A 25,838-nucleotide genomic window follows, 5' to 3' on the forward strand; every position below is an offset into this window, starting at 1 on the left:
TATTAATGTAGCTGTGTTCTTTGCAAGGCTTGCACACTTGTTTCAAAAGCTGCCTCCACTTTCTTGTATTTATGTACACCACCAATACTTCTGCTTGGACCCCTAATAAAGTGAAACAGCCATGCTGTACAAGCCTTGTAAAAGACACAACTTTAATGCTCCAGAGATGCTTCATTTGCACAAATGTACTTTACAAAGTAGTTCTTCTGAATATTTTATACAGCTTTTCTACACAAAAGAAACATCATTTTGGGTTAACATCGAATTTTAGTATTTCTGTTGCCTATATGTATACCTCAAACAAGTATCTTCTTGATGTAACATGATTTGGCTATTATGGCAGGAATTATGATAGTTACAGTCCACCCCTCAGGAACCAATGGTACAATCTTTTGAATTACTGTTATCTTTGATTAAACAAGTTAAACAAGTTTTTGAAGCACTAGCACAATCAACTTAATTGAAGAATGAGAAGAAAAAAATCAGAGGGTACATTCAAATTGAAAGTGCATTAAATTGCTGCAAGGACAAAATTTTCAAATGTTTTGTATTTTTTTTCTTAAAAATTTAACAGAAATAATGACCCCCAAATGTAAAAACACAGCAGGCAAGGTGGATGGACTCAATTAGAGTGATGATGAGTACACCATTGGGAGACTTGAAAGAACACGTTAGGAATAGACTATCATGGAGAAAATCTATCTAAGTGGTTGCTAGGAGTCAAAAATGACTTGATGGCACATAATCAATCAAAATGTGAAAACAACTGTACTGTGATTGGAATCCCTGTTTCAAATCCTTAGTATTTTGCATTGTAGATTCCACAAACTAAGTTGGCAGCAAGCTTTTGTAGCAATGAAATCCTTCAATGGCATGACCTGTTTACATGTACAGGGTTCTCATGTTTGCCATAATCTGAGACTCTGGTTCGGTTGTGTGAGGGCTTTTTTTTTTTAAATGTGAACTGCTTCTATCAGAAACTCATTGCTTCAACTGCTTAAGGTCAAGTCCAGCAGTGAAAAATCATTCAGTCCGGAGTTCTGTTGCCAATTTGTTAACGAGGAATCTCTAGTCACAGAAGCAGAGGGAGGGGTATGAGAACATATGTTATTGCTGGTCCAGGAAGACAAAGACATTCTTTTGCTTTCTCTTTCCTGCTGTTCATCTGGAATTATGTAAGTCAAAAAGTATTACTGTACAGACTTATTCTATAAATAACATGTTAAATCATTGTATGCTAGCAGCAATTCTGAGATACTTAGGGCTGTCAGTCCCTGTCAACACAAAAAGGTAGCTATTTTTCTGTTAATATCCAGCAATTCTGCTCAAAATCCAAGGCTGTTGATAAATGTCATATACCTCATTTTACTGAAATAAAAATTAATCACATCAATCCTTAAACAGATATCATACTGACTATATGATTACATCCCAGATAAGCCATTTACAGACTATGAAAGGATAGTAAGGTAAAACAAATCTGAACAAATACATCTTAATTTCACTTCATTGGAAAAGAGGAAAAACAAACTCTCAAGATAGCTGTTATAGTTTCAAATATCTTGAGACAACAGTGGCAAAACCCTTGAAATAGTTAAGAAAAAAGAATGTTGACCATGTAATTAAGAAACTAAAATGAGAATTTAGGATACAAAATATTTTCAATTTACCATGGCTACAGAATATTGCTGCAGCTAAAATTATTTCTCACCCAAAGTACTCATTTTTATTCCATTAGTGATATTCCCAGATTTGATGATAAAATGGGAAACACTGTTTAATTCTTTCATTAATTGGGATAAGGGTGCATACAGCAGAAGCTACAGTACTTGCATCAAATGAAAAGGTATACACTTTCCAAATGTAAAGATATATATTATGATGTTATGTTAAACAGTACCGCTACTTCATTAGTCACTTTCTTGGATAATATCATCTATTTCTTGGAAATTATTATTTTACATTGAAAATAAACGTTTGGGGTCACCAAAGTAAAAACTTTTCCCCATCCTTTTTCAAGTCATCAGATCAGAAATGAAGGACCTGTGGCCATCCAGATGTTGCTCAGTTTCAATACCCGTTGGTCCCAGCTGACATAGCAAAGGAGAAGGTGTCTGGAATTCTAGCTTATATTTTTCCACTCTTAATTTAGACACTGAGAAATGAATATTAAAAGAGGTGGTAAGTTGGGGTCAATTTTCCTCTGAGAGGATAATAAGAATTATTGTAGGTTTCACAGGTACTTATAGCAAAATCTTAACACAGGAGCAGATTAAGAAATTTTCATTTTAAGTGAAAATAAAAGGGGTGGTTTTCATTTTTTACATTGGCTTAAAAACTAACAAAAATATGCCTAACAACCAACTCCCAATACATTTATCTTTATTTTCCTTACAAATCAGAGATCCAGGAAGCTCATCAACACCACGTGGCTTTTATGGAATAATGGCTGCATTGTATTAGCCAAATTATCCATTGCTGTATTATGTTTCATTGATCCTTGATACATCAGCCTGGTCTTAAATCATTCACCAGTTCTTCACTATAATTTTCTCTGGGCAAGGAATAGGACCTTGCAGCAGTGAGGGCATGCTGTGCTGAATTCTGTTTACATGTTGTTTAACCTTTGTTTATAGCCTCCAAGCCTTCATAAAAATAACCACGGTGATGTCACTTAACCAAACTGCCACAACTCTGAATGCAATCTGAAGCATAAGTGGGACCCAGGGAGCTACTGCGACTTGCTCTGCTGCAGACTCTTGAGGAAGATGCTCTGGCTCCAGAACATCACCTCTGAACACCGATTCGAGTGCAGCGCCTCCTGCAGCGCCTATCCCTGCTGCTCTGAGCGGATGACCTCACAACTTCCTGCATCTGGAGCCCGAGTTCAGCCTGGAACAAACAATCGCATAGGGAGACTTCTAGGCTTGGTCCTCCAGATGTTCTGCTAAACTCCCCACCATCCTCAGCTAGCACGGGCTTGCCTGCGACGATTATGAATGTTGGGAGTCGCAGCACGGCGTAACAAGGATGGCTGTGGACGATGGAAGGTGTAGCTCTACCCCATGTAGGGAGTCCCAAGCTGGGTAAGGCTACGCTCGGTCTGTAAAGTCTGGGTGCTCTGCCTCTCCCCCAAGCTCCGAGGAAACGTTAGCTGGGTCCCCTTTCTCCCTAAGGGGGGTTAGCATGAGCGCCTCGCCCTCCCCTCCCCCAGGGCGCGCTAACTATTCTATTGGGAATACTTCTGGAACCCGTCCAGTCCCGCCGGAAATGGCTGCGAGACCCGGCCATCTTTACAAAGGGCAGAGGAGACCGAGCGACACGGATGTTATTTCTCTTGATGGAGTGGTAGCGGAAACGGATGCGAGCGGGCCGTCTGGCTTCCGGTGGTCTGGCCCCTTGTCTTGGTTCAGAAGAAGGGAATTGGCCGACTTCGAGGGAGAGAACATGGTGAGCGGACAGGCAGCCCGGCTGCACTTCGGTCTCATCTCGTCCTATGAGAACGGGGCCATTTTATGGCAGGGATGTTGGTCGAAGGGAAGCGGGATCCCGGGAGTGGAAGAGGAATGGCAGCTTGGGGCAGGCAGAGTGTTCCGGAGTCTCTTCCGAGTTTTTCATTAATGAGACCACTCAGTGGGTTGGCAAACGGTAGAGACTGGGCTCCGAGCTTTGCAAAGAAAATGTGTCAGATCTGTGGATGAGGCAAGACGTGCCTCTTTTGCTATCAACAAATCTTTAAAGCTTCAGGGTAAAGAGAAGTTTTCAAGCCTTTTTTCCCCAGCCTCTTTTTTTGGGCGGGGGGGAGTGGGGCTCCACAGTTGGGCTTCCTTGAAATTTCACTGATGGCTTATCTCATGTTTCATTCAAGGATAAGATCTCATGATGTCCATTTACTCCTAATAAATGTGCATAAGATTGTCTGTTACCTGATTCAAGTACTTGAAATAGTGCAATTTAAGATTAGAAATTCCTATTGTTAGCTTCTTATAGTGTTCATATGTCATAATTTATTCTTTCTGTTTTTTTTTTCCTGGAATTCAGGATGAATTTTCTGATCCTGATTTGGCAGTTTTGGGTGAGGAATCAAAATCTGAGAATGGAGAGAATGCTCCTGTCTACTGCATCTGTCGCAAACCTGATATCAATTGTTTCATGATGTGAGTATTGTTGGAAGAAATAAAAGAACTTGGTAATGGGAGTTCCTTCACACATTACGAGGTTGCCCTGGGGATGACATCCAATGAAAAAACCTTTTGCCAGTATGATATGTGCTGGTTTATCTCTGCAAGTTCTTCTGAGATATATTCTTTTTTAAAATCAATACTTTTAATTATTATAAAACTTAAAAAACTTTGTTCAGTCTGTAGAATACTTTTCAACATAAAAACACTAATAGCACATTAAAAGGGGAAGATGAAAAGGGGAAGATGAAAAGGTTAAGGGAGAAGGGGTTCTGTGAAGGGTACAGTAAAAAGGAATAATAAAAAGACAGGATATTATTATCCTATTGAGTGAAGTAGTTGTGAGGGCAAATTACCCACATGTTTACTAAAATTTAGATCCCACAAACCAAATATTAGAAAAATTAGAAAATAATTAGAAAAATACTAGTCACAGTTTAGGTTGACTCAGTCTTAAACATATATCTAGAAGTTAAAGCCTTTAAAAGCTCTGAAAGCATAATTAGATGATGCCTGGGGCATACAGAACGTTGATACTGAAGAAGCTATTTCTGTCTGGAAAATTGAAGGAATATAATTCAATAGCAAGCGAACACCATTAAACCCAAGCAATGCTCTAAAACAAGATTAAGGTGAGTGCACGAAAAGGCAGTATGGCAAATGTTAAATATCTTGTGAAGTTATATGGTAGTCCCCAGGTTAAGAACACCTGGGTTACAGATGGCCCATAGTTAAGAACGGAGCCTACTGTAGCAAAGTTTAAGTACACAAGGATTCGAGTTAAATATACAATGGTTTGAGTTCATTACACAACACTACTTATACAGTATTATACAATAATACTGTTCCGGCTTACATACAAATTCGACATAAGGATAGATCTTGGGAACAGAACTCATTCTTAAACTGAGAACAACCTGTAATGGATTTAGGATAGGAGTCATCTATCAGAAAAAAGGCTATGTGATAGAGCAGAGATCGGCAAACTTTTAAGACGATAAGATTTGCTTTGTTTTGCTTTTACCTTTATTAGAGCTACAAGATCTGTAAGTTGTAGAATTGTGGTTTGTGGCTCATCTAGAATTAATGAACAGAATGCTTTGGATCCCATGCTCAGCCTGGGAATGTATTTTCAGTACCAGAACTAGAACTTTTCTGACACGTCTGATTTTCCCTTCAAGTGCTCTTCCATGTGAGGAGCTTAAATCAGGAGAAAAAAAAAAGAGACTTTTTTTTGTTGCCACTATTAGACAGTTGAGAGGTAGAAGGAACTCTTAATCTTCTGAAGTTCATCTAGATATTTATCATTCAAATCTTATCTCTCTTTTATCCACCCCTTTCCAATAGAAGTTGCCTAAGCGGATGGGTTAGTCCCCTTGTCCAGGTTCTCAAATGTAGAAGAAGCTTGTTTAATGAATCCTCACTTTTTTTCTTTCCAGAGGCTGTGATCATTGCAATGAATGGTTCCATGGCCACTGCATTAACATTACTGAGAAGATGGCAAAAGCAATTCGGGAATGGTACTGCATGCAGTGCCGAGGTGAGTTTAAGATTCTGTATGATTTTTTTTTTTTTTGTAAATCTCTGTCTCATGAAGCATTTGTGGATATGTCCTTAAGTGGTATGCTAGAAACTTGGAAATTATAGGTTTTTTCCCCCTCAAACTTAATAATGTTTAAAAATGTCATGGCAAAACATGCTTTAATAATGAAGGCACAAATATTAATTAAAAAGAAAACCACATCTTTCTGATATTTGAATCTATATAGCAAAGCTTTTTGTAGAATATATTTTTAAAAATAATATTTTAAGAGTAATTGTTCTACATAATAGCTATGGTTGGCTAAGTACAGCATAGCTTGAACTGGTAAAAATGCAGTTTCCATGGACAACAAAGAGCCAGTTTTGTGTAGTGGCTAAAGTGCTGGCTTAGAAACCAGGAGGTGGCGAGTTCTAGGCCTCCCTTAGACATGAAAGCAGCTGGGTGACTTTGGACCAGTCACTCTCTCTCAGCCCAACCCTCCTCACAGGGTTATTGTGGGGAAAATGAGAGGCAGAAGTATTAGGTATGTTCTCTGCCTTGAGTTATATATAAAAAAGGTGGGATAAAAATCTAAAAATAATAATTTAAGAATTTATTGTTTATGGAAATTATCTTAGCTTCTGGCTACTTTATTTCGAAAGGAGGAGGTGTGTCCTGACTATTACTTTTGCTTTACATTGGGTAATGTTGCTTTAATTCCTAAGATTATATTCTACTTTTCCAAGTAGCATAGAAAAAATATATATACCATTAATATAAAAAATCAGTTACATTCAGTTAATTCTCTGGAGTGAGATTCTTATAACTTACATCTCCTCTTTTGCAGAGAGAGACCCCACCCTTGAAATCCGCTATCGGCACAAAAAGTCCAAGGAGAAAGACCGTGAAGGTGAGCGGGAACGTGCTGAAAAAGATGAGATGCGTGTGAAAGCCCAAGAACTGGCACTGGAGCAGAGTCGCAACTCCAAAGTAAGGGGTTGGGGCGCAGTGGAGATTACTCCGTCTTACGCGGACCGGCATTCTAACTCCAGAATGTTGACATATGATTTGAACCGTTGGGTTCTAGGCATTCTTTAGTATATTGAAGCAACTGCCTTGCCCCAACAGTCGTGCTCAGACTGTTTATTATCATTTATTAAATTTACATGGCTACCAGATCAACGTTTGATGTAGTCAAATAGGTAAATATCCTACTTAGTTTCTGGCTCCTCTATGACCCAGCTATTCTTGCCTTTGACGGGAAGATGAAATCATTTTTAGAAAATAATCGGATAGTAACAGATCCCTGAAGCAAATTGTATTTGTAATTCAAGGCACTCTTTTCAAGATGTTTATTTGATATGTTGAATCAGTTTCCTTTGAGATTTTCCTTCCCTTTGCTTATTGCTACTCATATTAATACTTACCTTCAGCACTGACCAAATTATTATTTATTATAAATCAGATGTGCCTTTTCAGGGTATATTTAGAGAGCTAGTTGGGATAATGGTTAAGGTCTGGACTAGAAACCAGGAGACTATAAGTTCTAGCCCTCCCTTTGGCATGGAGGGTCACTCTATCTCAGCACAACCCTCCTCACAGGGTTCTTGTTATGGGGAGGAGAAAGTGTTTTGTATGCTGCTTTCAGTTGTATAAAATAAGGGTGGGATATAAACTGAATAAATGAATATCAGCTGAGATAATCAGTTGCTTTTGTTAATGTTTAATTTTTAATACATTTTCCTCCTGTATTCTTTCTACAAATCTAAGATTATCTAACTATAAGTCCCTTTTGAATCAGGCACAGTGGAATAGGATTCATGAGATTTTGACTCGTACAATTTTAGAATTCCCCTTATATCGTCTATATGGAATTATGTACTAGCAGTTGTTTTATAAAATGCAAAGCATAGAAATGATAGGCCAGTAAGAGCATAGTGGGAGAGTTTAAAAACAGAACTTAAAATGCTGATACTAGCATGCTTCTTTCTCCCTATTTTCTAACCCTGTCACTATTGATCTAAATCTAGGAAAGTTTTGGCAGAATTCAAAAATACTAGCTGCATATTGGGGAAAGCTGGGTCCTCCAACTGAACAAGCCATACTTACTTTTAATCAGAGCTTGTTTGGCAGGATATTCCATCTCCTGAAAAAGTGCAAGTAGTCCTGGTTGTTCCCTGGATTTTGCAAAGCATATGATGTAGTTGAAACCTTCCTTTTACTCTTCATTGTAGTTTCAGATCAGAATCTTTTGGGGTCTTCTAGAAGCTGCTCACCTGTACTTCCTGGCATTCATAGTTGTAGTCTGAGCATGCCCTCACTTTTACCTAAAAGAGTACTAGTGCATGCATATTTTTAACTTGATTTCATCCTAAGCCTTCTTGGCTATGAAATCCATGGGAGAATATCTGCAGTTGGTTAAGTCTTCCTCCATCCCCCCAGTGTTCTAAGGGACTGAAAGGAACTTTTGAAGTTCTGTGAGCAAGTTGTGGCCAATCTTGCACAACCATTGCCTTGGGGTAGGTGTTTGTGTTTTCACAATGTGTCTGCCGTGTGGATGTGGCCAGCCACACATACAGCAGAAGACAAATTGATGAGGCTGCTCCCATCATCTGCTTTGGTCTCTTAGGATTTACCCTGCCATCTCCAACTTACTTTTGCCTTTTGTTCTGGGCAAGTAGGCAAAATTCCAAACAAAACACAGGGCTACACCAGCTTTTTATTTTAATGTTTTAGGAATGTCAACATGGGACCTTGAGGCATGCTCAGAGATAAAGATGGGACTGGAAGTTGGGGCTTTGCATTGCAACATGCCAGTTTCCATATAATAGTTTTTAATGAAAAGTATCCTTAAGAAAAGCAAAAGTCATAGAGGCTGGCAGGCACAAGGAAAAGTGTCCACTAGCACATAGACATGAATTCAGCAGATGAAGGGAGGAATTATATGTTTGCTGGGAAACTGGCTAAAGAAAAATGTGACTTCTCACTTGCTGCACTGACCATAGTGAAACAGCAGGAAGCAACAGAGGCACTGAAAGCTGTCAAGAGAATCTCTTTCCCCTCTATTCTGGGGAGAGGAGGCAACCTGAGGTCCTCAGGCACCATTCTTAAGACCCTGGAAGCACCTGTGATGATGGGGGCTGAAAACTGGTGGTGCATTTTCCCATCACTGAGTTGGTATATGATTAACAAATATACCCTAAATGAGGGTTAACGTACCTTGCAGAAACAGAATCCTTAATCTGCCAAAGAATCCCTCCCCCAGTCCTGTTTCACTCTTTGCATTATTGCCCCACCTACCCATTATTACCATAATTACCCCAAGACAGCCCAAACATGTTATGTGTAGCCCTCAGCTGTGAGAAGGTTGCCTATTCCCTTTATATTTACTTACCAAGCCCACTGGATGGAACTTACTTTGAGTAAACCTGAACTAGAGGTCCTTGCCCATTATTAATCTTGAGTCCATGCTTGTGTGTCCTTGCTGTTTTGAGGAGGAACGCAGTGATGCCAGAGTTTGGGACTAAGCCAGGGATAGGGCAGATGGATTCCTCAGGTTTGAAGCCCTTCTTGCTTCTGTTCATTTTCTTATCCGCAGCAGATCAAGCGCTCAGCCCGCATGTGTGGAGAATGTGAGGCCTGCCGGCGCACGGAGGACTGTGGGCAGTGTGATTTCTGCCGGGACATGAAGAAGTTTGGGGGGCCTAACAAAATCCGCCAGAAATGCCGCCTGAGGCAGTGCCAGGTTCGGGCTCGGGTGAGTGTCGTGGTGGGCATTCCCTGTCCTGAGATCGTTGCATGTTTTCTTTAGGGGGCACTTTCTTGGCTGCTCACTCCCAAGAGGCAGCCACCTCGAATTGAAGCTGTTGGTTGTGTGTAGCTCACACGTGATTTTTTTTTTCCCATTCTTTTCTTCCTAGGAGTCCTATAAATATTTTCCAGCTTCGGTAAGTTTCCTTTTTCCCTCCAGTTTTTTTTTCTTTTTTTAAATTTTAAAACTCAGGATTAAGGAAATAGGTGAGTGCTAAGTTGGGACTCCTGGGATTTTTTTTTTCCCTAGATAGGGAAGCAGAATGAAGCTTGGCCTATATACCCAGTATAATGAGGTGGTGATAGTCCAGAAGCGGTGGACTGAATTATTTCAGATTGTGGGTGAAACTAATCCTTTTACATGCATAGCATGTGCACCCATGTATATCTCCCACTTAAGAGAAAACTAACTCAGCAGGGAGAACGTTTTTCCTGTGCCCTATTCTGGGTTTTACAACCTTTTAATTGTATGGGGTTTATTGTCCTCTTCTTCCAACCCCAAGTAAGGCAACAATTATAATTCTATTCCTTTCTCTTTTAAGTGATACAGTCCATCCTTTCATCTTATTTCTACCTCATTTGCTGCCTGTATAGATCTGGCCTAATACTTAGTGGGTTGATATTTGGAAGGCTGGGTGCTCGAAGACGCAGATTGCATGTATTATGTATTAAGTGGCAGGTTTTGCTGGGCAATTTGGCCCTGCTTCTTTGAGCTCTGAGCCTTTTCTCCTCTCCTCTTTATTTTTTGTTTTTTTAAAAGAAGTGGGTTTGGGGATTCTTTTTTGTCGCTCGTGCTTTGCCGCTTGGCATTCAGCAAGCCCCATTTTCTCTGTTTACCACTGCTGTGCACAGGAACAGAAGGGTGTGTTTGCACCGTCTTGGTGCCTGGTGCTTATGAAGCCAGGCAGATGGCTTCTTTAATGCTTTCCTCTCTCTTTCTCTTTTCTTCCCCCCTTTTCCTCTCTCACTGCTTTTTCCCGCTCTCTCCCCACTTCCCCAATCGCTCAATAGATGTTACGGGGGCGGGAGGATGATCTGCAGATGCTAAAGGAACAGCTAGAATCGGCTGCCACACCTGAGCCTCTGTCGGATGATGATCTGCACATAGATCCCGATTTGTATCAGGAGCTTTGTTCAGGGGCCTTCGATGATCAGAATCTGGTGAGACCTATGGTAGACCCATTGCCTTGGGATTCCTAGGTCATGTTGGCAGGGTAATGCTTGCTTGGGTAGAAAAACATTGTCCTAGGATAGTGCATGTCCTGGGTCCCCAATGTAATTTGGTGCTGTGGAAGGATTTGTATCAAAGGCGCTTGGGAACTCTAGCTAAATAATTGGCTCAGTATTTCATATGGGACTTGACCCAGTTCCTCAGCATTTAAAGCTCCCTGCTTGTCCACTTTCAACTATTTCTTGAGCCTTGTATCTTCAGTTTATTCTCAAGCAATATTTTTTGCCTTGATTTCCCCTTATTCCTTTGTCTTCTCCCTCTGAATTCTTCTATCCTGCTTCCTCTCAGCTCTTTGCTTTTCTGCTAGCTAGTCTGTCTCTCTTTCTACACAGATTCCAACTCTAGCCTTTTTGCTTGTCTATTACCCTTTGCTAACTGCCCATAGGTTTTCTTATGGACTTTTCATGTCTCTCACAGAAGCTGCACTATTGATCATTGTTCCACTGACCATTCTTCCCCTAGCCCATAACTAAGAATGTTTGTAAATGGTCAGAGATATTACTACTGCTTTGTCAGACAAGGTCTTGCAAATTGCCACACATGGCACATATCTGGAAAAATATGTTTCTCTAATTTGGTTTCTAAATTATTTCATTAATATAGTTTGGGCTTTGCCAATTTTTCAGGAAAGATTACTATGGCATGTTTACCTGAGACTGTAGTGGGAAGTACAGGTAGTCCTCAGGTTACGATCGTGGTTCAGCAACCATTCAAAGTTAGGATGGTGCTGAACGAGGAGATTTATGGCTGGTCTTTGAAGTTGTGGCCGTTGCAGCATCCCCACAGTCACATAATTGCAATTCGGGTGCTTGGCTACCGGCTCACAATTATAAAGGTCGCAGCATCCCATGGTCACATGATTGCCATTTGCGATCTTCCCTGCTGGCTTCTGCCAAACAAAGTCAGTGGGGAAGACGGCAGGAGGTTGCAAATGGCGATCATGTGACATCGCGCCTAATGACGTCATGGGATTCGCCTAATGACCAGAACTGCCATTGTAAGTTGGCATGGTCACATGTTATCATGCTTTACGACCGCATCACTTAGTGACAGAGTTCCCAGTCCTAATTACTGTAGTTAACTGAGGACTACCTGTATAACAACTTTTGGACAGAGATTTGTGGCAAAATAGGCCCTGAAGGCCCATTTTTTGATGACTACAAACAGCCAACCTTACTTTTGCTTGCTTGGTGCTGGGTTAGGCATTTCTTTCAGTGAGACATTACCCCATAACTAAGGGCATAATTATGCCTTTGTTAGTTGGGTGCTCCATAGATGTAACTCCAATACTGTACAGGTAGTCCTCACTTACCGACCATTGATCAGCAACCGTTCAGAGTGACAACGGTGCTGAAAAAAATATCTTTACAGCCTATTTACGACCATTTATGACTTGCAGTGTCCCTCAGTCACATGATTGCCTTTACAGTCAATATGTGTTGTCCTGTGCCTGATCTATGGGTCCCCTCCCCCCCCCCCCCCCCCAGAGCAGAGAGATTGGAGAGAAAGGATTTGCAGGAAAATAAGCTGTTTGCTCTTCTACACGTCAAATTCAATGTGATCGCACCAGCAGCCCGGGTTTAGAGTAATCTCTTGAAATCTCTTTCTCTCCAATCTCTCTTCTCTGCGAGGGGCGGTGAAAGAAAAAAGCAAGCGATTTCTTCAGGCAGTCTCTCCTTTGACTGACCCTTTCCCACTGCCGGCGTGATCGCATTGCTTCTGATGTGTAGAGGAGCAAACAGCTTTATTCTCTTGAAATCTCTTTCTCTCCAGTCTCTCTGCTCTGCAAGGGGGAGGGGGAGAAAAAAAGCAAGCAATTTTTGCAGGCAATCTCTCCTTTGGCTGATCCTCCCCCCCCCCACAGAGTGGCGAGATTGGAAAGGAAGAGATTTCAAGAGAGTAAGCTGTTTGCTCTTCTACACATTGAAAGCAATGCAATCGCTCCGGCAGTGGGAAAGGGTCAGGCAAAGGAGAAATTGCCTACAGAAATCGCTTACTTTTTTTCTGCCCCCCCCCCGCCCGCAGAGCAGAGAGATTGGAGTCAAAGAGATTTCAAGAGAGTAAGCTGTTTGCGTAGCATGCCTGCCGCTCCCAGCCCTGGGCTGTGGCATGATTGCATTGCTTTCCGTGTGTACGACAGTACGCAGGCACTTGAGCATTCCAAAGGATGGGGGAGCGGTTAGGAGGAAAACAAAAGCTGAAGTGTGTGAAACTGAGTAGTCTTGTCTCTTTCCAGCCAGAAAGCATAGTCATGGTCATGTGATTTCCTACTTAGTGACCATTTTGCTTAGTGGCAAAGTTGCTGGTCCCAATTAGGGTCGTTAAGCAAGGACTACCTGTGTAACTACGAAGCACCTAACTAGCAGTGTTGCATAATTTCCTTGTCTGTTGGCATGATAGCTGGGGATTTAGGAGTTATAACCCAAATGCATTAGAAAGACCCTAGAAAGCTGGAAACAAATTGTGTGAATAGAGTGATTCATGGAGTGAGCCCAATACAGATGTTGCAGTCTTATGGCTTGGAAAAAAACTGGGAGTTTTTTGGTTGCCTCCAACAGAGAAGGTTGCTGAATGTCTATCCAATTTGAGATTGCGTTGTGTGCTAATTAATAGTTTAAAGATCAGCAGTATTGGCTCCTAGGCCAGATCTGCTTCCCTTCCCAAATGCCAATCTTGGGAGAAAAAAAAATCTTGGATTGTCAGCATCTGTGACAACAGGACCATTAATGGAGCTGGGGCATGCAGTTTCATGTATTAAATACATTTCTATTTTGCATTTTCATTGTTAAATAATCCCAAAGTGGATTACCCTGGTGTCTTTTAACTCTTTTCTTAAAGTGGTTCTCTTACACCATGAGTTGCTGGCCAGAGTAATAGAATTTACAGGTTGTATTTTCTGGAAGAAGAAATGGAAGCAAAGCTGACTTTTCTCTCGGCTCTTTGTTCTTAAATGTCTTATTCTGGAAATGGTAAGCTTCATTTTTTTTTCTTATTCCTTCTTTTAGCCATGGCTCAGTGACACAGATGATGTGCCCTTCCTTGATCCTGTGTTGCGGAAACGTGCAGTGAAAGTGAAGCATGTCAAGCGCAGGGAGAAGAAGTCAGAGAAGAAGGTATGAACCCAATGTGGCAAGCTGCCAAGATGGGAGGTAGAATTTTTAATGGGAAGGCCACACTTTAAAACTGTAATCCTTCCCACAGCATGCTTACAAGCCCATCAAAGTTGGCTTTCTTTATGGTTAGTGACTTTTAATTTCTTTCCTCCTTGATTTAAAATAGCCAAGTCTGAGTTGGCTTCCATCAGAAACAGAAATACTTCCTAGTTTACTTATTTATTTGTTAGATTTATTTGTCATTCAGGAGCTCAGTGCAGCAGGCATAGTTCTCCCTCCTCCCATTTTCCCTACAACAATAACCCTGTGGGTTATAGCTGAGCTGAGAGGGAGTGATTGGCCCAAAGTCATCCAGTGAATTTCCATTTTGAGATGGACTTGAGCCTGGGTTTCCTCAGCTCTACCCTGGCACCTTAACTGCTATGTCACACTGGCTCTCAAACACTCTTCCTTGTTTAGCCTTTGTTTCCAGTTGCAACCAGCCATTTGCTAGATGCACAGAACAGGACAGTAAAAAGGAGGGTACCTAACAAATAGGGATCTTGATGTTGAGCAGCCCTCTAGAGCAGTATTTCTGAATCTCAGCTACTTTAAGATGTGTGGACTTCAACTCCCAGAATTCCCCAGCCAGCATGCTGGGAGTTGGTCCACACATCTTAAAGTTGCTGAGACTGAGAAACAGTGCTCTGGAGAGATGTAATTGCAGACCAACAGATTTGTGCTACAAAGACACAACCAGTTGGATGATAGGTCCATTGAAGTCAGTTTTGTTTTCATTCTTTGGTAACAGCTCTGTGGGGTCTTTGGGGCAGAGATGGGTCTTTCTTATCATTTGCTATTTGGTCTTTTTAACTGGAGCAGCTAGAGATTATCTTCAGACCTTCCCATCTTGATATATGTGTATTCTGAGATTTATTGCATGATAATGATGATACAAAATGTTACATGAAAGGCACAGTTGTGGACTTTAGTATAAAGCCATTTTCTGAGACTTTATCACAGAAAGAAAATATCCTAAGATTACATATGGTACAAATGGGTCTTTTAGGCCAATATATATACTCTCTTGATCATCTAAGATGATAAAAGCTTGCAGCTGGATTCATACTTCATGTTAAACCAAAATGTGCTTTGTTTGGTTTTGGTTTAGTACAGTATGTGAACTCATCCATTTAGTCTGAAAATCATGCTTTAGGTTGAACCCTATATTCAGCATGCCATAGCTTGGTGCAAAATGTGAATCTATACCAGGGGTTGGCAAGCTTCTTCCATATAGGGGCCCAAGCCCATGCCTCTGAATGGATGGTAGGTCAGACTTGAGCAAATACACTGGTGCTTGGGAGGACTCTTTGGGGTGAACCATAGAGATGTGTTTTTTTCCTTTGGGGAAAGAAAGAGAGGCACAGCCAAAGGGAAAACAAGGGCATGCTTCACAGAGTCTCAAGGTGCCTCTTGATTAGGGAAATAAATCCTTAAGGTAGGAGGAGGAAGAGACAATAACCAAAGGAATGCTATAAACATATATGCATATTCATGTATGGGCTTGTAACAGCATCCAGTTCATTACAATTTATTAAAATAGTGTGGTTCTGCATCAGGCCTGAGATAGAATTACAAACCTGAACTCTTTTTTAGGACCACCATGACCTGGATGGATATATTTCCTTTTGGGACTATGAGCTGGATGATTTTGGGTGACGGACAGACCAAATTTGACTCACAGGCTGTAGATTGCCAACCTCTGACCTAGATAATGGTCCGGTATAGACATTATATTAAAGAGTAATATAGATTGTTTGGTTTTGGCTTAGCATATTTTGTGAACTCAGCCAACAATAGTTAATTTATAATTTAAACAAGCCAGCTGGCATAATATATGAGGTATTACATTTTGTCATGACAAGAGTGTTGGATGTGGTGTGGGGAGACCCAGGACCAGATCCCCACCTAACTGAAAATCCTTGGGTGACTTTGTTTGAGTCACCATCTCTCAGCCTAAACCACCTCAGACTTAAAGAGGCAGGGAAAGGTACCATCTGCGTTCTGAAGGAAAAGCAGAATAACACATAGAACCATTTTTCCGTCTTGTCTTTAGTTGTAGATAAAAATACAAGAATTGGGCTGAGTTAGTCATAAAGGAAAGGCTGGAGTGAGTAGGTAGTTCGTGGCTTTTTTTAGCATGAAAAGCATGGAGAACCCAGGCTTCCCTAGTCGTAGTCCAGGACTTAAACTGCTACATACTCTGGGTCTCAAATAGTGTTCCTTGTTTAGATTAGGTCAAGATCCATCCAGTCTAGCCAGTGTTTCCCAACCTTATCATCTTTAAGATGTGTGGACATCAGTTCCCAGCATTCCTAGCAATCAGAACCCCTGCCACCTGGGGAATTCTGGGAGCTGAAGTCCACACATCTTAAAGCTGAGGTCGAGAAACACTGAACCTAGGCTTGGTTTCCAGTTTCAACCAGCCCTCTGTTGGATGCACAAAACGAAACGAAAACATAAAGAAGAGGGTGCCTGATAAATATGGGTCTTGATGTTGAAAAATGCGAACTTCATATTATGGGTCTTCTCACTGGGGGAAGGGATGGGCTGCAAGTGGTATTGATTTCCTTTTGAAGGTCTCTGTAAAAGTGAGCCCTCTTTGTGGTTCTTGCTCTGCAGAAGGAGGAGAAATATAAGCGTCACAAACAGAAGCAGAAACACCGCGATAGGTCAAAACATGCTGAACGGGTGGATGCCAAAGATCCTTCTTCATTACACCAATGTCTTGGCCCTGGTTGCATCCAGGCTGCCCGGGCTAACTCCAAGTACTGTTCAGATGAATGTGGAATGAAGCTGGCAGCCAAGTAAGAACTATGTCTCCTTGGTTCCATTTCTCCTCTTCTCAGTGTTTAGTTTCCAGCATGGATTAGGGGAGGGGGAGGGAGGATTGCCCTTTGAGCTGGGGTGAGATGAAACTGTGAGACAAATACTGTCAGTGAAATATGGGCATATTTTTTTTTTCAAGTTCACTTCAGCTGTATGGAAGGGACAATTATGATGAAGCTAAAAAGGGCAGTTTTGAGGATGAGTGTCAAAATCCATAATAGAAACCCATTATGGTAGAAGAGCACAAGGGCACCAGTAGGTATCCGTCTTTGGTCTTGTACATTTTCTTCTTGTTCCCATGGATTGTCTCTGCTGTACACTAGGACATTGGGAAGCTATTTTTGTTAGTGCATGCAGAGCTTTTAAACCACTTTTTCCTTTTATACATAGAAAATAAGTTCATGGCTTTCTTTTTTTAAAAGCATCTGAGCCATTTGCTGTTCTATTATGGCTTAAATGGTCCCTTCCAAGCTTATGATAGTCTTGAGGCATATGAATCGGGTAGGATAACATTATGTTGCATTTGATCCCCACTGTTTCGTATTGCCCTGCGATTGGCACCAACTGGCTTCTTCTTCCTCCTTCCTCAGCCGCATCTATGAGATCCTCCCACAACGCATACAGCAGTGGCAGCAAAGTCCATGCGTGGCAGAGGAGCATGGCAAGAAGCTGCTGGAGCGAATAAGGCGGGAGCAGCAGCAGGCCCGGCTTAAGCTACAAGAAATGGAGCGCAAATTCCATGAATTGGAAGCTCTTATTGTCCGGGCCAAGCAGCAGGCTATCAAGGAAGATGAAGAGGTATCTAGAAAATGTGGAGAAGGAGACAGAATTGCTGGGTCTTCTTTGGATGATTGGGAACATCAACACCTTCTTAAAACAGATAGGGGAGCTTGGATAGATGAGGCTAGAGCTCTTTGGCATCTTAACTATATACACCTGTTTCTAACCTGTGCACCTAGATATACATTCACAAATATTTCTAAACATCAGTAGCATGTGTGCATTCCTAGATTGAATTGAGGCCATATCTATAATGTCCCAATAATTAAGCTGTCATTCCTGAGCTTTCTTCATTGTCATAAAGGTTTTGTGAAAGCACTGTTAACTCTTGCTTGGCATGGAGGAAACGTAAAAAGAGTGGATATCCATCCTCTTGTCTTGAAGAATTAATGAGAAATTGGTTGCTTTAGCTACTACCTATTCTGCCAGGCCACTTGTGTTTGCCCTGAGTTTGCTTACATTAGCATCATTGGTCAATTCAGACTGGGCCAAACTTTACAAATATAATTCTAGGTTGAAGTTAAAGTGTGATGATGAAACTCCTGACCATTTCTTTTTTAACATTATAACACAAATGTAGGAGAAAATAGCAATACTTCTTGGTTAGAATACTAGGTTATACTGGAAAGTCTTCTTAGGATGTTCTTAAGTATGTAGCAGGTCATTTGTCCCTTTATTTCCTAAGCAAACATTTGGAGTTCCCCAAATTATATTAACAAAGTATATCCCAGAAAGTGGAGTGTGTTGAATTCCCTACCTCTTCCTGCCATGTATGTGTCACTTTTTGGTGTGAATTGTGAGTGGAATTTTCTGTGAGCCTGAACCCGTTACGTGGTTTGTGATGTTGCTGCAGCAGGTGAAGCATCCTGAACTTTTCGGCTTCTTGTTTAGGAGGGCTAAAAACAGTGGGCAGGACCCTATGAAAAACAGGGCAGTGGTGGTGCGGTGGCAGGTGCCTTGATTTGAGAAACTTGGACAGTTTTATTTTCTCAAGGCTAATTTGGAGCAGGATTACCATTGCCTAGTGAGAGGTCTGATTAGACAGAAACTATTAGGTATCTATGGCTTATGATCCATCAAGGTGAATCAATTTACTAGCCTATATAATGCCCATAGAGAGCCAGTCTGGTGTAGTGGTTAAGGCACCAGATTAGAAACCAGGAGACTGAGTTCTAGTCCCACCTTAGGCACAAAGCCAGTCAGGTGTCTCTGGGCTAGTCCCTCTCTCTCAGTCCTAGGAAGAAGGCAAAGGCAAACCATTTCTGAAAATCTTGCCAAGAAAACTACAGGTAGACCTTGGGTTACTACCATTCATTCAGCGACTGTTCAAAGTACGATGGCACTGAATGAATGGTAGTTACCACTGGTCCTTGAAGTTCTGGCCATTGCAGCGCCCCCACAGTCACATGATCCAGATTTAGGCACTTGGCAGTCCGCCTGCATTTACGACTTCAGGGTGCACTTGAACTCCCCCCATCCACCTATCTCCCCCCATCTCTGCTCTTTGGCTGCCCTGCACTGTGTCCCCCACCACTGCGTCCCCCACCACTCTGCTGCCCCCAGCTTACTTTTGCCGTCTTCTTCCTGAGGCTGCTGGCCTGGGATACAGGCGCTGGGCAAGGGTGCAGCCCCAGGACACACATGGTGAGTGAAACAGGGTAGTAGAGCCTTGTCTGCTGAAGGGAGCTTGCTGGGCCTGGCTGGCAAGGAGGCAGTGGGATGGAGCCAGTGGAGGGCAGTGATGAAGGCAGAGGAGCCCCATCTTCTGCCGCCAGCGTGAGAAGTAATAGCCTGCAGAATGTGGAGAGTGCAGTGGGACAGGATGGTGAGGCAGGAGAGGTCATCGCAGCTCCCCAAGCAAAAGTGGCTATGCAGGAAGTGCTGATTGCGGTGGTGGTAGAACTGGAGGAAGCGGAAGGACGAGGGCTTCCTGGAGGTGCAGTGTGTGGTCAACAGCTTGTGTTGGAAGCACTCCTGTCGAACTGATCTGTGGGCTTCAGCACGTTGGAAGCTGCTGGTCCTTTGTGAGGCTTTGCAGGAGGAAGGCAGAGGGCCTGCAGGTAGGTTCTGTCGGCACTGTGCTTGCCTCCACCCCACTCTGAAGTCTGCAGGCCAGATCTCCAGGAGCACTTCTAGTGTGAGCTGTGGAGCACATGCTGGAAGTGCTCCTGGAGAACCGGTCTAAGAAAGGGTTAGCACATTGGAAGCTGCTGGCCCTTTGTGAGGCTTTGCAGGAGGAAGGCTGGGCCGAGAGTGAGCAAAGGGTCTGTGGGTAGGCTCTTTTGGTGCTGGGCTCACCTCCACCCCTCACTGAAGCCTGCAGTCCAGTTCTCCAGGAGCACTTCCAATGGGAGCTGCAGAGCATGCGCTGCATCTCCGGGAAGCCCTCATCCCTCCACTTCCTCCAGTTCCGCTGCCACCCTGAACAGCGCCTCCCTCACATCCGCCACCTTCACCTGGGGAGCTACTGCTGCCTTGCCTGGTGATGGAGTGCACTGTGCCTTGCTGTCCTATCGCTCTGCACTCTCTACAGTCTGTGGGCTATCGCTCCTTGCACCAGCAGTGGAAGATGGGGCTCCTCCACCTGAACTGTTGCCCTGCCTCCTCCACCAGCTCTGTCCTGCTGCCTCCTCCCTGGCCGGGCCTGGTAAGCTTCCTTCAGCAGATGAGGCTCTGCTGCCCTACTGTGCTCACTGAGCGCATCCTGAGGCGCTGTCCTTGCCCAGTGCCTTGATCCTGGGCCAGCAGTAGGAGAAAGAAAATGGTGAAGGTCAGCTGGGGCCGGTGGGGTGGTGGTGGGCGGTAGGGGTAGGCAGCGGAGTGCAGGATGCCCAAAAGGGCAGAGATGGGGGGGAAATAGGTGGGTGGGGGGTATTGAAGAAGAGGCAGTTCACACAGGGCAGGAGAAGTGTGATGTCCTTGTCTAACAACTGCACAGTCGTGGCGTAATGACCGCAATCTGCGGCCTGGTCACATATTTTGCTTAACAACCACTTTGCTTAGAGACAGAAATTCCAGTCCCAATTAGGGTCATAACCCAAGGACTACCTGTACAGGGACTACTACAGGTAGTCACCAGACGTCAACACTGATTTGAAGGTGCATGTGCGCGCGCACACACACACACAGATGTCTTAAGATGTCTATAAGGGGCTTAATAACCTGGCTCTGCAAACTTGGTTGAGAAGATGGTTGGATCTGCACATAGTGCTTCATGATAGTATCATTTATTTAATTAGTGTAGTGTGCTATTATTATTAGATTTTCATCCCACCTTTTTTAAAGATATAACTGAAGGCAGTGAACATACCTAATACTCCTGCCTCCTATTTTCCCCACAGCAACCCTGTGAGGTAGGTTGGGCTGAGAGAGAGTGACTGGCCCAAAGTTACCCAGCCGGCTTTCATGCCTGAAAGAGGCCTAGAACTCAGTCTCCTGGTTTCTAGGCCAGCACAATCACCACTACACCAGTGGCTCCTCTTTAAGGCTTAGCTTTTTGAGTTTATGTCATATCACTCTGATTTGTTCAACAAACTACAGTAAAAAATACTTGGCTTACGTATGATTGAAAACACATAATTCTCTGTAGTTGAGTTTTGCCGGTTCTTGGTAAATCCTGTTTGTCTTTGCTTGCCTGGTCGGATTAAAAGTTCTGTACATGGTACGATGGGATGAGGTGCTGTTTTCTTTAAAGTCCAGTCCCTCATTTTGACATCTGCTTGTTTCTTAGACCAGTGAAGGAGATAGCGATGACACAGATTTGCAGATATTCTGTGTCTCCTGTGGCCATCCCATCAACCCCAAAGTGGCCCTTCGCCACATGGAAAGATGTTATGCCAAGGTATGTTGCTTTTCCCAGTGCTGTTTAAGTGTGCTATTGAATTGCATTTTGACCAGCTTTAAGCATTGTACAAGTAGTCCTCGACTTACGACCACTAGTTCAGAGACAGTTCAAAATTATGACAACACTGAATGAGGGGGACTTACGACTGGTCCGCGAAATTGCAGCTGTCACAGCGTCCCAATGATCACATGATTGTGATCCAGGTGCTTGGTCACCCAGTTTGCAATTATGACACAGTGAGCCACGGTCATGTGATTGCCATTTGTGACCTTCCCTGCTGGCTTCCTACAAGCAAAATCAATGGGGAAGCCGGCAGGGAAGGTTACAAATTGCTCCCGTAAGTCGCTCCTGCCACTTTTTCTCCTGAGCAGCCCTACTACAGAATATGAAATCCCTGGGATCTCATACTCTAACACCCTCCTGCCTGCCCACCCTCCACAGTGCCTGCCTGTGGCCCTTGCCAGCCTGCCCGCTGCCCTTGCCAGCCCACTGGCACTCCCCAGTACCTTCCTGCTGCCTTCGCCAGCCTGCCAGCATTCCCCAGCGTCCAACCACAGCCCTCGCTGGCCCACCTGTTGCCCTCGTTGGGCACTCCCCAGCACCCACCAGTGCTGTCGCCGGCCTGCCAGCATTCCCCAGCACCTGCCTGCGGCCATCACCGGCCCGTTTGCACTCCCTGGCACCTGCCTGTGGTACCCCCCGCGGCACTTCCCGCCCCCGTGCACTCCTTACCTGGGACTCGTGCCTCTTCCTGCTTAACAACATGGGGTTATGATGGCAACTGGGACTGCCAGGATTGCCATCGCTAAGTGATGTGGTCATAAAGCGCAACATCATGTGACCACATTGCTCAGTGATAGCAATCCCAGTCCCAATTACTATCGTAACCTGGGAACTACCTGTACTAAATCTTAAGTTAATCTTGTTTGTTTTGAGTTAGCATGATGTGAAATATTAAGGGGAGAGGAATCAGTAAATAAACCATGGTTTATTGTTGGATTTCTAAATGCAACTGTGGCTTAGTATGATTTGAAAAAATAACTACATGGTTAGTTCCGGTTGTGCTTTAACTCACCAACCCACAGCATTCAAGACAATGAGTAATATATGAGCTGGGCAGCAACAGCAACTCCTATTATTAATGACATTTTAACGAGCGTCAGAAATATTCATATTAGCTGTGTTTGCACAAAACACTTGCTTGTGGTTATCTTAATCGTTGTTTTACTCAACCTTAATACAAAGTGAAGTGAGGGGAAAAACACCTAAAAAGAAGGGAAAAAAGGAAAAAGGAAGAATATTATCAGTTAAATAAGAATATTTGAGAAGGAAAGATGCCAAGGTACTACAGTATAAAAGTACAGGTATTTAGTTGTGGCTTAATGTGATATATGAAGCCAGCCAATTATCACTCATTCAAGTGATATTCATTAAATGAAGTTAAATGATTATTGCTATTCTTTTTATTTGTCAAGCTTGTATAATTAAGGCTTCAGGGACTATTATGTGTCAGAAAAGATTACATAACCTTTAGGGAGGTGCAAAATGTCCATGTGTGAGGGTTCTTTGCTTTTCAAGGACTGGACACACCACAATGTAGCAAATCTGTACACAATACTTTATGACAGCACACACCTTCCCCAACAACAGACGATTGCTCTCCACCCTTCTAGGACTTGCAAGGTGATGCTGCCATGTACATACGTCTTTAATACTCAGTCCTTTAATACTTAGTTCAAGCAAAAGTCTCCAAGTCTGCAAAGTGGCATACAACTGTTGCCTTTTTCCAAACGTTCTCGCCCTGATTGGGATGAGGGGCTACCTCAGCGTGGTTGTTCCTTTTCTAGTTGTTACTGAGCTCCTGGCAAAGCTCCAAGCTCCAGGCAGGACTCCCACCAGGATATGCTGCTCACCATAACTTGTGGTCCTGGCAGTTGAATGATGGTCCTCTTGCTTGCTTGTAATAGCTGCCAATCTTCTGATGTCACCTCTACTTCCCTAACTGTATGCCGTTTGCTTATCACCTTTCCTCTTACACACACCCCTCCCCACCATTTGCGTTTCTGAGTTAAGAACTTGGGTGGGGGTGAGGCTATCTGGAAGTCAGCACGTCCTTGAAAACGCCAGGGTGTGGCTCAGTTATCACAGGCAGCTGGAATGCCGGCTTGAATGCTTGTGAGTAAAGTTTTAGTTTGGGAAATGGGCTGAGAAGTGTTTCTGCTGGCTGGGGCTACTTTTCCCAGGCAGAGACAGCAACCCTAACTTCACTCCCTCACACCATGCATGGAACATTTTCAGGTGGTGAAGCATGCATATTGCAGATGCTATGATCTGTGCGCAGAACAAAATGGGGACGTTCAGGTCAGATGTAATTTATTTATTTAAAATATTTATATGGCCACTCATCTTAAAACCAGAACTCTGGTCAGATCACAGCCATAATATAAAATAATGTCATACAAAGAATAAAAGCAAAACACAATAAAAATTGGGGGGTAGAAGCCAAATGGTGGCTGAGAAGGAGGGAGAGAAAGTCATAGTTAGTGTGTATCAATCCTTCTGTTGCCATGGCAGTTCCTAGAATGGTATATCCCACCTCCCACTCATCCCTCCATCTTCCCATCACCTTCCTTCCCTTGTTTTCTCCCTCCCCTCAGCTGCCACTGATAGTGCAGCCTATCCCACTGGGGCGTATCTGACTGTCCCAATTGCTTACCCACTAATCTTCTCAATGCTTTCCCTCCTCTCCCTGAGTTGTCTTTGATGGCTCAGCACAGCATACCCCATTGGCCTGCTCACCTCCAATATTCCTCCTCCCCTCAGCTGCTACCAGTGTTGCCAGTGCCCTGTAAGACATACAGGTAGTCCTCACTTAATGACAGTAATTGGGACTGGCAACTCTATGACTAAGTGACGCGGTCATAATGTGCAATGTCACGTGACTGCACTGACTTACAACGGCCGTTGTGGCAGTTCCAGTTGCTGTCATTAAGTGAATCCTGCATGGTCGTGAAGTGCGACATCACATGATCATCATTTGCAACCTCCTATCAGGTTCTCCATTGACTTTGCTTGTTGGAAGGTGCAAGTGAAGGTGGCAAATGGTGATCACATGACCATGGGGCACTGCGACTGTTGTAACTGCAAGCCGGTTACCAAACATCTGTATCGTGATCACACAATCATGGGGACGCTACAACGGCTGCAACTGCAAAGAACAATCGTAAGTCTCCTCATTCAGTGCTGTCATAACTTTGAATAGTCGCTGAATGAGTGGTCATTAAGTGAGGACTACTTGTATTCCAAAGGCCTCCCCTCAATGTTCCCAGTGACATATTCCATTGGCCTGACTGCCCCCAATCTTCCTGCCCCTTTGTCTCCCCTCTCTCTCCTTAGCTGCTGCCGCTGCCATTATGATCATCATCATCCTAGAATGGCACATCCCACTGCACAGCTGAATCTTCTTAGCATCTTTCTTCCCTCCTTCCTCCTGCATAGGTGCAGGATCATGGCAGCCATGTTCCAGAATGCACTCTCTATTCACTTCAGGGAACACAAAAGCAAAACAGGCTTGGATTTTATAACATAGAAACTGAAGGTATCTTCTAGGCCAGCCATTCACATCCTTGTGCCCTCTAGTTGTGTTGGATTACAGTTCCCATTATCCCCAGCCAATCTGCCATACTTTGGGATTTCTCTTTAAAAGCATCTAGAGGGCTTCATATCCCCAAGTAGTATTATTTACCTGATAGGGAATAGAGACTGAATTCACACATCACGTAGTCATAATTTCTTTTAACAGTGTTTTGAACAAGCTAGAAGCAAATTACAGTCACTCTTTAAGTTGAAGTATATATGCCTTTACTTTCTACCCTATAAGCAGAAAGGTGAGATAGAAAACAGAAATAATTATTGTTTTTGTTAATTCCTGGTTAGTTTTGCCTTCTTTTTCAGTGTTTTTCCCTCATTTCATTCTTTACTTGGTTTTTTAACTAATCAGAGAAATATGATGGTTTATACCAGCCCCCCATTTATAATCTGATCCATTGTATGTTTCTTTAGAAGCATGTCCTCTTGTACTCAGGTAGGCATTTATGTGGTTTGGAACAAAATGCATTGTTAGCATAACTCAGTGGCCATGGTTTCACAATGCACTAAACAACAAACTAGTCAACTATATTTTAAGCTAGTATGATGTGCAGCCCATTTGTGCAGCCCATGCTCTTAGTTCAGTGTGTTGTGCAATTTGATTGCATAAAGAATGGTTAAATTAACCATTGGTAAACCAATATGAATGTTTCTGATGCTTGTTAAAATGTCATTATATGCTTTTAATAATGTGCGTTGCTGTTGCTGCCCAGCTCATAATATTTCTCATGATCTTGAATGCTGCAGGTTGTGATTTAAGAGGCAGCTGGAACTGAGGATATAGTTACTTTTCTCAACGGCTAGGTCAGAGCTTCCCATTCTTTCTGGGCTGCTAGGCATA

The 25,838-nt window shown here is 43.1% G+C and overlaps 1 protein-coding gene across 5 annotated transcripts in view; it reads left to right on the plus strand.

Moving 5' to 3' along the window:
• Window positions 1–2,728: 2,728 nt before the first annotated feature.
• The window catches only part of LOC103066369 (CXXC-type zinc finger protein 1), a 34,110-nt gene continuing 11,000 nt past the window's right edge, over window positions 2,729–25,838 (plus strand). Inside the window, exons 1-11 of one of the 5 annotated variants that reach the window (XM_007427793.4) lie at window positions 2,729–3,450; window positions 4,042–4,157; window positions 5,621–5,721; window positions 6,551–6,693; window positions 9,305–9,460; window positions 9,624–9,650; window positions 10,525–10,674; window positions 13,750–13,857; window positions 16,519–16,703; window positions 17,316–17,523; window positions 21,236–21,346. In XM_007427793.4, coding sequence (XP_007427855.2) covers window positions 3,187–3,450; window positions 4,042–4,157; window positions 5,621–5,721; window positions 6,551–6,693; window positions 9,305–9,460; window positions 9,624–9,650; window positions 10,525–10,674; window positions 13,750–13,857; window positions 16,519–16,703; window positions 17,316–17,523; window positions 21,236–21,346 — 1,569 coding nt within the window. In that variant the 5' untranslated portion in view covers window positions 2,729–3,186. Of the gene's footprint in view, window positions 3,451–4,041; window positions 4,158–5,620; window positions 5,722–6,550; window positions 6,694–9,301; window positions 9,461–9,623; window positions 9,651–10,524; window positions 10,675–13,749; window positions 13,858–16,518; window positions 16,704–17,315; window positions 17,524–21,235; window positions 21,347–25,838 lie in introns of all 5 variants that reach the window. The other 4 variants (XM_007427792.4, XM_025166410.2, XM_007427795.4 and 1 more) reach the window with 4 other exon arrangements.

The sequence above is a fragment of the Python bivittatus genome, unplaced genomic scaffold (genome assembly GCF_059951505.1).
Source record: "Python bivittatus isolate LINGU-HERP-01145 unplaced genomic scaffold, Pbiv_v1 ctg000220_np1212, whole genome shotgun sequence".
NCBI classification, from domain to species: domain Eukaryota; kingdom Metazoa; phylum Chordata; class Lepidosauria; order Squamata; family Pythonidae; genus Python; species Python bivittatus.